General features: G+C 37.1%; 2 protein-coding genes across 3 annotated transcripts in view; both read left to right on the top strand.

Annotated features, from left to right (window-relative positions):
• The window catches only part of LOC110954129 (splicing factor U2AF 65 kDa subunit-like), a 30,767-nt gene extending 28,067 nt beyond the window's left edge, over positions 1-2,700 (top strand). For both annotated transcript variants that reach the window (XM_051941579.1, XM_051941580.1), the window contains one exon: positions 11-2,700. In XM_051941579.1, coding sequence (XP_051797539.1) covers positions 11-142 — 132 coding nt within the window. In that variant the 3' untranslated portion in view covers positions 143-2,700. The remainder of the gene's footprint in view (positions 1-10) is intronic.
• A 2,265-nt stretch (positions 2,701-4,965) lies between these two features.
• Positions 4,966-13,201, top strand: part of LOC110954130 (myosin phosphatase Rho-interacting protein-like) — a 32,144-nt gene continuing 23,908 nt past the window's right edge. The window contains exons 1-5 of the mRNA XM_022198473.2: positions 4,966-5,243; positions 11,164-11,241; positions 11,337-11,402; positions 11,790-11,941; positions 12,040-12,124. Of these exons, the coding sequence (XP_022054165.2) occupies positions 5,118-5,243; positions 11,164-11,241; positions 11,337-11,402; positions 11,790-11,941; positions 12,040-12,124 (507 nt within the window). The 5' untranslated portion in view covers positions 4,966-5,117. The remainder of the gene's footprint in view (positions 5,244-11,163; positions 11,242-11,336; positions 11,403-11,789; positions 11,942-12,039; positions 12,125-13,201) is intronic.

Raw genomic sequence — 13,201 nt, 5'->3', positions numbered from 1 at the left:
TTCTTTTCAGATCTTTGTGGAGTATGTTTCTGCCGCAGACTGTCAGAAAGCCATGCAAGCCCTCACCGGCCGCAAGTTTGCCAACAGAGTGGTGGTCACCAAATACTATGATCCGGACATGTATCACAGACACGAGTTTTGAAAGCACAGACGAATCCCTCCTCCTCCTTCTTTCTGTTTGTCCGCTGGGGTTTACTCAGTTTCTTTCCTCCTCTGAATGTTGTGAACGTGTCCTTTAGAGACTAGACCTGGAAAAAGTTTTATTCCATCGTCTTCTTAACAAACTGGATTGCAGTGTGTGTCTCTGAATAACTCCCAGCTTTTGCCTAATATCCACACCGTGAACTGAACTTAAAAAAAAAAAAATACTGTAGTATACATTACATTTGCAATAGAATGAATGTGACATGTATCTTACCTAAACTAATACTGCCTGACAATGCCAGAGTAGCTGTCTATCGAGAATGCACTATATGAGAAAAAACTACAGTCATATGTTTAGATTTTCTTCCTGAGCACAAACACTTATTTCTGTTTTAGATCTAGATTTGAAAAAGCCATGGATATGTTTATTGTGTGGCTATGAGAGGAGAAAAAAGGTTTTATTTATTTATTTATTTTTCCAAAGTAATATTTCTTGCTATATGCGTCACATATTAATGTTCTTTAAACATATACGATGCTATTTACCTGTACTGCTTACACAGACCAAATGTTGACTTGTTTTGTGAAAATGAGAGGACACATTTGTCAGTAGAGCCTCAAAGGTTATTTTGTAAATACAAAACATCAGTGTTTAAAGAAAAGAGATCTATATGATTGGAAAGATGCACTAGAAGCTGTTTGAATTAAAAAGAGGATAATAATAATGATATTAATAAATCCTGAAACGTCTTGGTTGAAAAAAATCAACCAAATAACAGGACCTTTGACCGTTTGTTAAGCCCCTCCCCCTAAGCGACGTTTGGCCAATCGGCGCTTAACAATTTCTTCCTCAGCAACTTTTGGCCAATCACAGCAAGAGAAACTTCAGGGGGATTAACCAATCGTAGCTTGGCAGACGTTACAAGGCGCGAGTAGAACGTAGCACTTTTGTATGTTGATGTTAGCGTTTTTAGCTAGTATAGTATCTACAGTAGTATCTAAAAGCTATCTCCAAGGCTAAGAAATACGTCATTTATGCTAACTGCATTATCTTTCGCGGTTCAAGGTAGGAAAAACAACTTAATCACTCTTGACTAAAGAGTGAGGCCTTCTGTATGGTTATTAATTTATCATACAGAAGTTGACTGTGAATGCTAAGTTTAAGCTAATGTTTGCCACGCTGCTATTATGTTGACGCTTCCTCTCTTGAAGTTCTCATTACTTACCTCATTTTGTCAGCCCTTCCCAGTTAGATATAAACTAAAATACTGGGAATATCATTAATGAATCATTACTAATACCCTGGACCCGAGTAAGTTGCAGAAAATCAATGATAAAGTAATTGAAACTGTGACTTTGGGGGACTTTACATCCAGTCAGAGACCTGGAGCTGTAGAGATTTTACAGCTCGTGTTTATGCTGAAATCAGATATAAAAGCATTTTTAACAACACTACTGCTTACAGAGGGTATGAAAGGTTATTTTCAAATTAATGCTTTTTATCTTCTGTTTTCTGAGTCATGAAGGATGAGAGAGTGCTGATTGAAATGTCTGACAGCTGTAGCTTTAATCTTTCAGCACAATATGTGCATATTCAAGACCTCCTTTTAAAATTGTTCTTTCAAAACAAATCAGCTGGAAACACTTTAAAAATAAGGGCGATTAATTAATGAAACAGCACTTTGATACAATGCAGTTAGCAAATTGCAAAGGCTGCAAGTTAAGATAAGTATTAGTCAGTATTTCAGACCAAAGGTTTAAGTTGTCTTCCTTGTGTGGTGGTCACGTTTCTGGTGGTTTATCATGTGGAAATGCTCCATCACATTATCTGTATATTAAAGACCGATTGTTGAACTGAAGCTTGACTTTTAAATGTTATTGTATATCTCTATGAATATTACAATTGGATGTTTATCAGAAGGTCCTTTTGTCTTTCTCTGACATTCAGTAACTTAATTTCACAAATTATTTGAATCCTGATGGTAAATTTGCAGTCATTACAGCAAAACTAACTCAGTTATGGGGGCTTAATAAATGGTCAGTGGTGTCTATCTCACTAGCAGTACTCTATAATTTGTGATCAAAGTCTGAATAACTAAACCAAACCTGTCTTCATGGTCTCACTTATACAATAACGCGGACATGCACAGGTTGTGAGAAGCAGCTTTAGGTTTTATAGATAGCATATGGATGAATTCATTTTTAAAAGTTTCATTCTTTGTGTGCCGTTTTGCATTTGTTGAAGAAAATGTCTAAAATCAAAGCATTAATTTATCATGAAATATCTCGAATCTGCTTACAAAGTGCAGGCACAAATATGGTATTTGAACAAATACATCAGAAATTGGAATGAACGCCGAGTTTGCACACACAGTGAACTATCTGTTCTGTTTCAAAGGAAGCAAATTGTATTTTGGTGTAATAAGCAGAACATATCGTCCTGTGATAAACAACTACTGTATTTTATACATTTTTGGATGGCCAAAACTTTCAAAACATTTTTAGTTTGTATAATCCCTGCCACTGCCATTGCCTTGAATAAATGCTTGCATCACTGTTTGGCTGCTTTTGTGAGGTTTGTTTAGTTTGTGTTTTCTGTAGAAAAGTCTGAAAGTACAGATATTTAGTACATGTGGGAAACTGTATTGTTTTAGGTTTGTATTTTTTTTAACAGATGCTAATAATTCTGTCCACAGTTATGAAATCTGATGCATCTATGTTAACATAATTAAACTGTGAAGTTAGAATTTTATAAATTGCTAGTTTGACAGGTTGTACCGAGAGTGATGCTGCTGTTTCTTGATGCTAGGATGAGTGTCATGCCCAATAATGATAGCCATTGCTTTTATTAATAGATAAACAAGGTTGAAAGAACAGTTTCTCTTGGTTAGATCAACATCCATCAACACAGATGTCAAAGCAGACATGATGATGTGCTTTCACTTACAGTTTTTCAAAAATGAACAATATAGATGCTCTTCATTCCTGACGTGTATCCTGATGAATGTAAATGTTTTCAGCAGCACAATGGCTGCCTTTGAATGGCACCGTATTAAGAAAAATATGTCTCTTTCTTCAGTGTATTGCCTTAAGATAGAAGACCCTGTTACTATATCAGAACATTGTTTCTCATATAATCCACTCTGAAATATTCTGAATGATGTTGATGTTTTCATTAAGATACTTGATGCCAAACTATTATTTTTTTATGTATTTAAAATTTCTCCCTTTTTAATTTTCTTTTTGATTAGAGTATATATTTTATTAGTGTTTCAGGACCTAATATGTAGGATTTCTTATTTTGTTTTATTTTAACATGTCCTTATTTTTGCAGGTTGTGTCTGCTCCCGGTTCCAGTCGCCTGAGCCACATGCACCATTTATTTAGCTTCTTTTGTTAGTGCACCTTTCAACACCTTGCATCACATCATTTCCACACAGCCATATAAACACTACTGATATTACAGACAAGACACACTCCATGCTTACAGTTATTTTTGTTTATCTTATCTTAATTTGTAATAAATTACTTAATTATTTTTGGAAAGCGGACTCCTCTTGTTCCTTTATGGCTATTGAGCCGGGTTGTGACACAATTGTTTGTTTGTTTTTTTTTTTTTAAGTAAAACTGCCAGCACTGTTTTTATTTTGTCAGTTCTGTCCAGATGTGGTATTTTGGTAATAGTCAAGACAGCAGCGGTTTACATATTTCTAATTGGGTCGTTTTAGTTTATCTTGTCTTCTATTTATTTGCTATACCTGCTTCATTCAAAATATTTTGAACAAAATAGAATCTGTAATTAATGCTTTTATTTTGTACTGGATGTTGTTGTTGTCTGACGTCTTGACAATGACACTTTGCATCTTTTTGCTTCTGAACACCAGAAGGAGGCGAACAAGATGATGCATTGGGAAAAAAAAAATACGAAAGTGAGATTTTTGCTGCCCAAAAGGTGTTTTCCAACAGTATGTTTTGGTTTTACAACAGAAAAAAATCAAAGATGCAGGTTTGATACAAATTACAAAGACATTGCATTTTTTATGTCTTTGTAGACACACGAGAGAATTTGTGTATTAATTTCTCTTTCTAATGTTGTTGGTTACCTGCAGTGTACTTCTTATGGCTGTGAGAGTTAACTTCATTTTTAAAGAAACAAAAATAGATAGGTTTCTTAGTTGTAGTTATTTTGTATCAGTTTAATTAATTTTGTATTTAAAAATTTAAAAGGAAAGGAAAAACTGCCTGATTTTTAAAGTCACTATATACGGTACATTTTTTGTTGGTTGTGTCCAGATTCTGTATTGGGGTTTATTGACAATAGAAGTTTAGAGATTTTTTATTAAATTATTATTATTATTTTTGCTTTCATTATCTCTAATCCAACATTATTTTTGTAAAGCTCAAAGAAATTTGTCAATAATGCTTTTAGTTTGTCGGCTGTGACCAGATGTATTGTCTTACAGTCCTGAAGCCAGCACTTTACATGTTTTAATTTTATTATCTTTTGACATACGGTTTGTATTTGTTTCATTTTTTTTATGGGAGAAAAGCTTGTTTTTTGTCAGTTATGACCAGATGTTTTGTTGTACTGTTTAGTTCAACTTTATACTTAAAAGAAACTAAACATGTACCTTTATTTTGTAGGTTGTGACCCGATGAGACCAGGAGTAGTGTACCCGTTTTGATTTTAATATTATTTCTTTTATGGCTACTTTTTATAATTAATTTTTAAATTAAAGGACAGAAAAATCTAACCCGTCCTTAAGGGCTTTTATTGTTTCAGGCTGCGTCCGTGCGTGCAGCGGTGGAATGACGTGAGGGATCGCCGTCATGACGTCAGCGGCGGACGGCTCAGTGAGTGACAGATGTTGGTTCATCACGAAGCAGCGCTCCATTCAGAGCCGAGGAGCTGAGCAGGACGGCGAACAGAGTTTGGGTCTGTCACCGGGGAGCAGAGCGGCGCTGGAGGAAACATGTCCGGGGAGAAGAGCTCGGGTCCTTGCGGCAGGTTCCAGGCGAACATCTTCAACAAGAGCAAATGTCAGAACTGCTTCAAGTCCCGGGAGCTGCATCTGCTCACCGACCACGATATGGAGCAGGTAAAGTACCTTTTACCGAATTGCCGGTGCACCGACTGACACTTCATAGAGTTTAACAAGTCCACCGTTAATGCTGGGAAAATAAATGTCTGACACCGTGTTTTATGTCTAGAAAACGTCTTTTTCTAACGAGGTTTTGACGCCGTTATCACTTCTGTTGACATTAGCATCCTTTGGTATTACCTCACTGACTGTTGGCACGTAAAAAGTTTTTCCTTTTCTCTGGTGACTTGCTTGGCTTTAAGCTTAAAATTAAACCAATGTAAGATGTTTAAATACTGAATTTAAACTTTAATTGTGGCTATCTGCCGCTGTATGTTCTCTAACTAATCGATAAATGATTAATTTATTAAACTTTGCTGCATAAAGTTAATCTCGGTGCGGTTAGGGACAGTACGCAAATTATCAGGCTAAGAAGAGGCATGTTAATGTTTTTTTCTGTAATGAAGAATAGTATGATTTTTTTTTTCAAAGTGGAGAACACTGATTTTGTTTTTTAACATCCCAAATTAAATTTTAATGATGTGGAGACATCTCCACATCAACATTTCAGAAATTTCATGTGTAAATGTGAAAATGAGGAACTGTATATCTAAAAATGTCTGTAGGTTCTCGATCTCATTCATCCCGGTCATAGTAATCCAAGGAGCTTTAATAAAAAGCAACCTAATGTCTCTTTTATGTTCTTGAAGGCATTTCGTCTCGTTTATCTGAAACAACTTTTCTTTTTTGCATTCATTTTGTCAATTAAAGCCTTCCAAATCCTTTTTTTTCATATTGTTGGCATATTAGAGGGATTTTTAGCAGTCCATAAATCAGAAAGTTTATTTTTGTTCTGTATTTTTTGGAAAAACTAATTTCTGTAAGTCAAGATGTGAATAGTATATATAAAAAAAAATGCCCTTTGTAAAATATAGATTGGAATGAAAGTTAAAGTTTAGTCTTTTGTTAGAGAAGATTTCTGGCTTTGTGTATTAAAGAACACAGCCTAAAGATATCTTGTATAACTGAAATCGACAGAGACAAAGTGTTGTAAAATAAACACTCAAATGTCTATCTTAGATGTTTTCTTTCTGCTAATCTGGAAAAAGACATACTTGGGAAGCAAAATATCTCAAAATTGACTGTGGTGTTTTTGCCTGTAGTGTCTCGCCTTAAAACAACAGAATGAATCAGTTGGAAATGATCTGCAGTGGGTTGTTATTTGGTCACTTGCTATAAACAGAGAACAGTAATCCTACTGGTGTTTGTTTGTACTATTAAGCTAAATATTTCCTCTACCAAAAATAATTTTATAATCACATATACCAACCAGAATTATAAGAAAGGAATATAATGTGACATCTAAATCGGCCTAAATTGACATTTGTTCAGCCTTTTGCTAGTTTGGGCATACAATTTGGAAAGTTATACTCACCTCTTACAGTACGATATGCTCACATACTAAGGGGAAGATGTGCTTTTTTTCTGTTCTGAAGCACAAGATTTAACCCTCCTCCCCACTGCAGTCACTTTCATGCAGTCCCTTAACTAGAGCCAACAAGTACTGCATTTTTGGTGTTGATGCAATACTGATTTTTAGTGATTACAAAGTATGTTAGACTTATATTGAAGAAGGAAAGCGATGGCAAAATGCGGACTTTTCAGCAATGTATTTCACAAACAAGTTAGCAACTGATATAAGTAGACTCTGCACCGTGTGCTCAGCTGTGATTTGTACTCTGCTACATGTGCTGCTGACAGTGCTGTGAACAGTTTAATTAGAGCTGCTCTGCTGGACAGACTATGTGATGACAGCTTTTCTGAAGTCTTCTTCTTTTCCTTTCGGCTTTTCCCTTCAGGGGTTGCCACAGCGAATCAGTTTCCTCCATCTAACTCTGTCTTCTGCATCCTGTTCTCTCACACCAACTACCTTCATGTCCTCTTTAACCACATCCATAAACCTCCTCTTTGGTTTTCCTCTAGGCCTTCTGCCTGGCAGTGGGAAACTCAGCATCCTTCTACCAATATATTCACTCTCTCTCCTCTGGACATGTCTGAACCATCTCAGTCTGGCCTCTCTGACTTTATCTCCAAAGCCTTTAACATGTGCTGTCCCTCTGATGGACTCATTCCTGATCCTGTCCATACTGGTCACTCCCAAAGAGAACCTCAGCATCTTCAGTTCTGCGACCTCCAGCTCTGCCTCTTGTCTTTTCCTCAGGGACACTGTCTCCAGACCAAACAACATGGCTGGTCTCACCACAGTTTTGTAAAGCTTTCCTTTCATTTTAGCTGAAACTCTTCTATCACACATCACACCTGACACTTTTCTCCAGCCGTTCCAGCCTGCCTGTACACGCTTCATGCGAATCAAATGTATGACAGCTTTTCTGAAGTACTTAAGGCATATCGGCACATATCGGACAACATATATGCCAATCTGTGATGGTGCCAATAACGATCACTAAAATCAGCTGATCCATATTTCGGTCGAGCCCTTCATTTAACCCCAGTCAATTTGAAGTAGTGATATGTAGATCCAACCAATGCAGCCATGTAAGAGTACTTTGATTTGACTAAGAAGGCCTTAATTCCTGCATGGAAAAATACTTGGAGCCCCTGAAAGAGTTTTTAGTCAGCGGCAGAATAACACCTCTGTCAAAATGATAAGAATTGAGAATTTTAAAAATAGATATTTTTAACCAATCTTAGTAATTTGGCTGTACTTTACTTGAGCTTAATAGACATTTTTGTTTATTAAAAGGTCAGAAGCAACAGATAAATGCATTTGCTGTCCTTACTGTAAGCAGACTGATCTTAGTGTTGTGTACAGTCAGCTCCAAAAGGCCCTCTCTTAGCCAGGAAAACCTCTGATATTGATGTATTAGTGCAAGTAAAATCTTGGTCCAAGAAGCTCCTGTAGCTGTCAAATACATGTAAAATTACAATCAACAAAAGAAAATGTAAATGAGCACAAGCATATAGTGGTGAAAATGTTTAGTATTCAAGTATAGTATCTCTAAACTGTAGTTAAACACAGCGCTTGATAACTGAGCCCTGTGGTGCTGAGTGTGGGAATTCGTAGTTTTTTCCGTTACCAATTTACCCATAAAAGAATCATTTGTGTATGAAATGTCAGAAATAAAGACGAATGTCTTCCACAAATCCCAGAAGCACAAAGCAGCAGTTTCTCCCAAAAAAAATCCCTGTTCTTAATGAAGTTACAGAGACTGAGAAACACAGCCAAAAGAGACATTTTATGAAACGGTAGAATCAGGAACATTTAATTATTTACTGTATTTATGCCAAACTGTAAGTCTTGATGGACTCACTGGTTTATGGGCTCTTTGAGAGTCCCTTCTCCACTTGCACGACACTGCCAGTCTCAGCTTCTGAAAACATTGTTGCTGCAGGTCTGTCACGTTGTGGTGATGCAAGGATGACGGCTTGTACATGCCTCACATTGTTTAAATATGTTATCACTCTGTCCCTCTGCCTGGATTCACTGTGCCCTGTAATTTCAGTGCCGTTGCTCAACCTGCAAACACTACACATGGTATTACTGTGACACAGCTGACTGGGTTCTGAGAAAAGCTGTTTATATCCTGGAAATGTGGCACTTATTTCAGTGGTTTTACATGTGTCGACCTGCATATTGTGGTCATTTTGCTTTGATAGGAAGTCGCAGGGAGTAGAAACAGAACTTCACAATGTTTTCTTCTGTTTAAAATCACAGAAAGCATCAAACCGTCTTGTTTTGGAACGCCATCAGAGATCACAGGTGTAATTTATTTCTTTCACTCTTCAAGGCAGTAGCCAGTAATTACCTCATCAACGTTTGTAATTGAATGTCCATTTGCAAGAATTATGAAAACAAATATGTAAAAATTCTCTTTCTCTTATGTTGTGCGACAGTTGAGTAACTGTTGTTGGGTTTTGGAGTCCTGAGCGGACAAAACAAGCCATTTTTAAACATCTGTTTGGGCTTGTGTGGCAAAAAATAGACCCAATAATCCTTATTTGCAGTCTTAATCTGCTTCAAGATCACCTACAAGATACTTTGTTTGCTTAAATGTAGCATTTATTCAGAAAAGAGATTTTCCTTTCAATTTAAGTGGTGTGAAAATAAGAATGTGGCTTGTTTGAAAAGTTTTCCACAGAAATGCTTTCATGTAAAGGCAAATAAATTTTAAAAAAGCATTCTTAACCCTCCTGTTGTCCTCATATTGTTTCCTTGTGTGAAAAAAAATCAAAAAATTCAATACATTTCTGAAAATTTGCAAAACCTTCAGGAAGAAAATTCCAATAATTCCTTAAGTTTCCCCTAAAAGTTTAATAAAGTCATCCAAATTTGGCAAGAAAATTCTTGTAACTATTTTCAAAAAATGAGTAAAAGTCTTCAAAAAAAAATAAAAAAAATTGGGTGTTGATTGATTTTTTTTGTGAACGTTCTTAAGAAACATTTTTAACATTTCCCAAAAATGTTGAAAATGTGGACATCAGAAGTTTCACTGTGAAATTTTTTTTCCCCTACGTTTTCAAAGTTTAAAACGGGTCAATTTTGACCCGCAGGACGACGCCAGGGTTAAAGGTAGACACTTGTATACAGAATGAAGTTGAACATCAGAGCCTTGTTGGTGCAGGAAAAGTGCCAAAAAATATTGAAAGATTGTATATGTTGAGGCTGGTCATTGATTTAGCTGCTGATTGGCTGGCAGGATCCCTTTCTTATCATTTCAAGAGATTATTTACCAACTGTCCAGCTTGGATTATTATTCATTTAACCAAGTAATTCCCATTCCTTCATCAACAACCCAATGGTTAGAACTGATTTCTCTCATCACTAGCATCCCTAGTGTTGATTTGGACCCCTCATTCCTCATTTACCCTCCAACAGGTGATCAGGAGAAACACAGTCACTGGCTTTAAGATAGAACTTTTTTTGGATTGTCACTGTTTATACACTGTGATGTTGTTGACCACAACAAATAAAACACTGCAGCATTAAAAACAAAGCTGCATAATCTAGTTTTTGTTCACATTTTAAAGCTAAATCCTTTCATCTGTGTCTAATCCAAGTCAGAAAGGGTTAGTAAGACTGCAGCTAACATTTATTTTCATTGTTTTTTCAGTATCGCTGTACTGTATGTAGGTCAGTTTTTTTGTACAAGTAGACCTGAACCATTTCAAATATGAAGCACTGCAATTAGAATATTACAAAGGCTGCAATTTAGGATATGCAAGGTGTGGCTATTAAAAAATGAAACTAATGCCGGAATTTAGTTGAATTCAAGCAGATTGAAACTTGCTGGGTTGTTTACGCTGCCTACCATTGATCTTCTACTACATGGTTCATCGTGCATGCTGTGGTTTGATGACACAAGCCCAGTTTTATTATTTAATAACCACACCTCTTATGTATTGCAGCATCTCTGGCACATCGTTTAAGCTGTTGCATCAATAGTTGTACAAATTCAATCCATCTTCCTCGTGTGACAGTAATGCTTTAGTGTGGTAATGATCCATCACGTGTTCAAGTCTGTTATATAAGTATTATTGAACTGAAAGTTGACTTTACAAAATTAAATCTGTCAGAAAATTTGAGCTTGCTTATTTTTCCTCAATGCCATTTTCCCCAAATCATTCAGCTCTACCTAGATGTGCACAGACACCAATGTTGCCGCAAGAAGCTATCCTGATGACAGTTTATCTGTCTGGCTCCAGTTGTTTTGTCCAAACAACAAATTCAGAACCCAAATAAGTTCAACAAATTATCACAAATGCATATCTTCACATTTGAAAAGCAGGAATTAGGGATTAACCAAGGCATTCTTGAATTTAATACTTTTTAACAAATATATGTACAAACACATGCAGATTCTCTGGGCTAACCCTGAACTGACTAATATATTCACCTCTGTACCCACTTTTCTTCCAGGCAAAGCCCATCTATGGCGGCTGGCTGTGTTTGGCTCCTGAGGGGACGGACTTTGACAACCCGATGCAGAGATCAAGGGTAAGGCGTGAATGGATCTGCCACTTCTGCAATGTGAGTCTTCTTCAAATAAAATGCCACTGTAGTGACTTATTTTTTTCCCCTTCCATTGTCAGAAATGGCAGCGGCGCTTTTTTATCCTGTATGAAGACGGCAGCCTGAGCTTCGCCCTCGATGAACTGGTAAGAAACAGCTCATATGGCAAAATTATAACTTGAATTGTAACGCAAACAGATGCAGCGTACAGTAAGCTTTGCTCTGGATATGCATCTGCTGTATGTTGGGATCAGGCATCTTTAGGCCAGATGCCATGTGCAGAACCACAGCAGATGATTTGGGCTTAGCCTGGCCTTTAATGCACACATCCCCCCTCTCTCTCTGTGATCCCCTCAAATCTCATTCCCTCATCCCTTTCATTCCACACTTAACACCGCAAACTGCTTTCTGTTTAACCGCCATTCATCTGACTCTGGCAATCAATCCTAGCAACAAAGTTTCAGTAAACACGATGTCTTAACTAGTTCTTCAACCCCTGGCGGAGTAATTTAGACGCTCTGTTTCTCCTTCAGCCGAGCACTTTGCCTCAGGGGACGCTGAACATGAATCTGTGTACAGACATCGCTGATGCTGAGCCCAGGACGGGGCAGAAAAACGCTCTGTGCATCGTCACCCCAGAGCAAGAAATATTCATCCGGGGTGAAAATAAAGAGATCATTAACGGGTCAGTATAAAACCCGTAGGAAAATTACAGAAGCATTAAGAAGTGAGGATTCCACCCTCTCATCTGTGTAATGTTGTATCTGTGTGTGTCTTCGCCAGGTGGAGCGAACAGCTTACGGGCTTTTTGCGAACTAACAAGCAGAATCAGAAGAAGAAACGGAAAGTTGACCCTGTGGCCAATCAGGTAGAAATGCAAATGCCTGCAGAGTCGACGTATTTGGTTATGTTTGTTTTTAAAATATGCAAGGAGCTTATCCTCATTTAAGCTCTTATATCAGTTCTAAAAAACCTAAGATGCTAACTCGACCACTGTGAAAGGAAGTCGTTGCATCTGTGTGTCGTCTCCACGTTTCTGACTACTATTGCCTACCTAGTGTTGTAACAGACAACATCACAGTGGCAGCAGAGCAAACATCTGCAGAGATGAAGAAACACAATTTAGTTCTTTACAGCGTAGTGTTGGCCAAGATGCTTGGAGCGTGTAGTGAGCTAAGCTATCAGTTACTCCATTGATGGGATCCCGGGTTTTATTTCAAACCGAATTCAAAGCTCTGCTGCGCTCAATGCTTTGAAAATGATCATGAAATGTAGCTTGTGGGGATGCTACAGCACTACTTGATCAATAAAAGAGCTTTGCAACCTAAAAGCTATTTGATTCAGAGAACAGCAGCATTACCACCACATATTAAAGAGAGGAGTAGACAGGTTACTGGGTAATTTTAAGAAAAATTCTAATTTGAGTCTGGTGTGTTTCCCATTAATCTGTCTATTGCATCTCAATGGGTCATGCTAACTTTACACTCTGGACCTGCATTGTGGAGTTGCACAAAACAGTGGATATCAAGTTAAAATATGTGAACTTCCTGCAGGTTTCTGAGAAAAAAACAAACAAACAAAAAAAGAGATCCTCAAGAGACATTTTAAATGTTTGGTTTCAAAAATACTGAAAGTAATCACATAAATCTGCAGTGGGCATTTCACTAAGTGCATCAGGCCATTTTGCTGTCACACTGGCATGCACAGATGTTTAGGTCAGCCTGGCAAATATCTCCGGATGGAGATCCATCGTGGATCTCAGATTAGATGCCTGCAGTAAATGCAGTAAATATCGTGTCTACACAGTTTTGTATTTGTAGTTGTTTTAGCTACCAGTTGTCTAGCCTTTGATTTTGCATTCTTGGCTGAATAACACAAGTCACTTTTTCACAGATTTCTGACATTCTTTACTCTTAAATTTATATTCATTGAGACAAAAATGTAA

Source organism: Acanthochromis polyacanthus, chromosome 21 (genome assembly GCF_021347895.1).
Source record: "Acanthochromis polyacanthus isolate Apoly-LR-REF ecotype Palm Island chromosome 21, KAUST_Apoly_ChrSc, whole genome shotgun sequence".
Taxonomy (NCBI): domain Eukaryota; kingdom Metazoa; phylum Chordata; class Actinopteri; family Pomacentridae; genus Acanthochromis; species Acanthochromis polyacanthus.
This window is presented reverse-complemented; position numbering and strand designations above follow the sequence as displayed.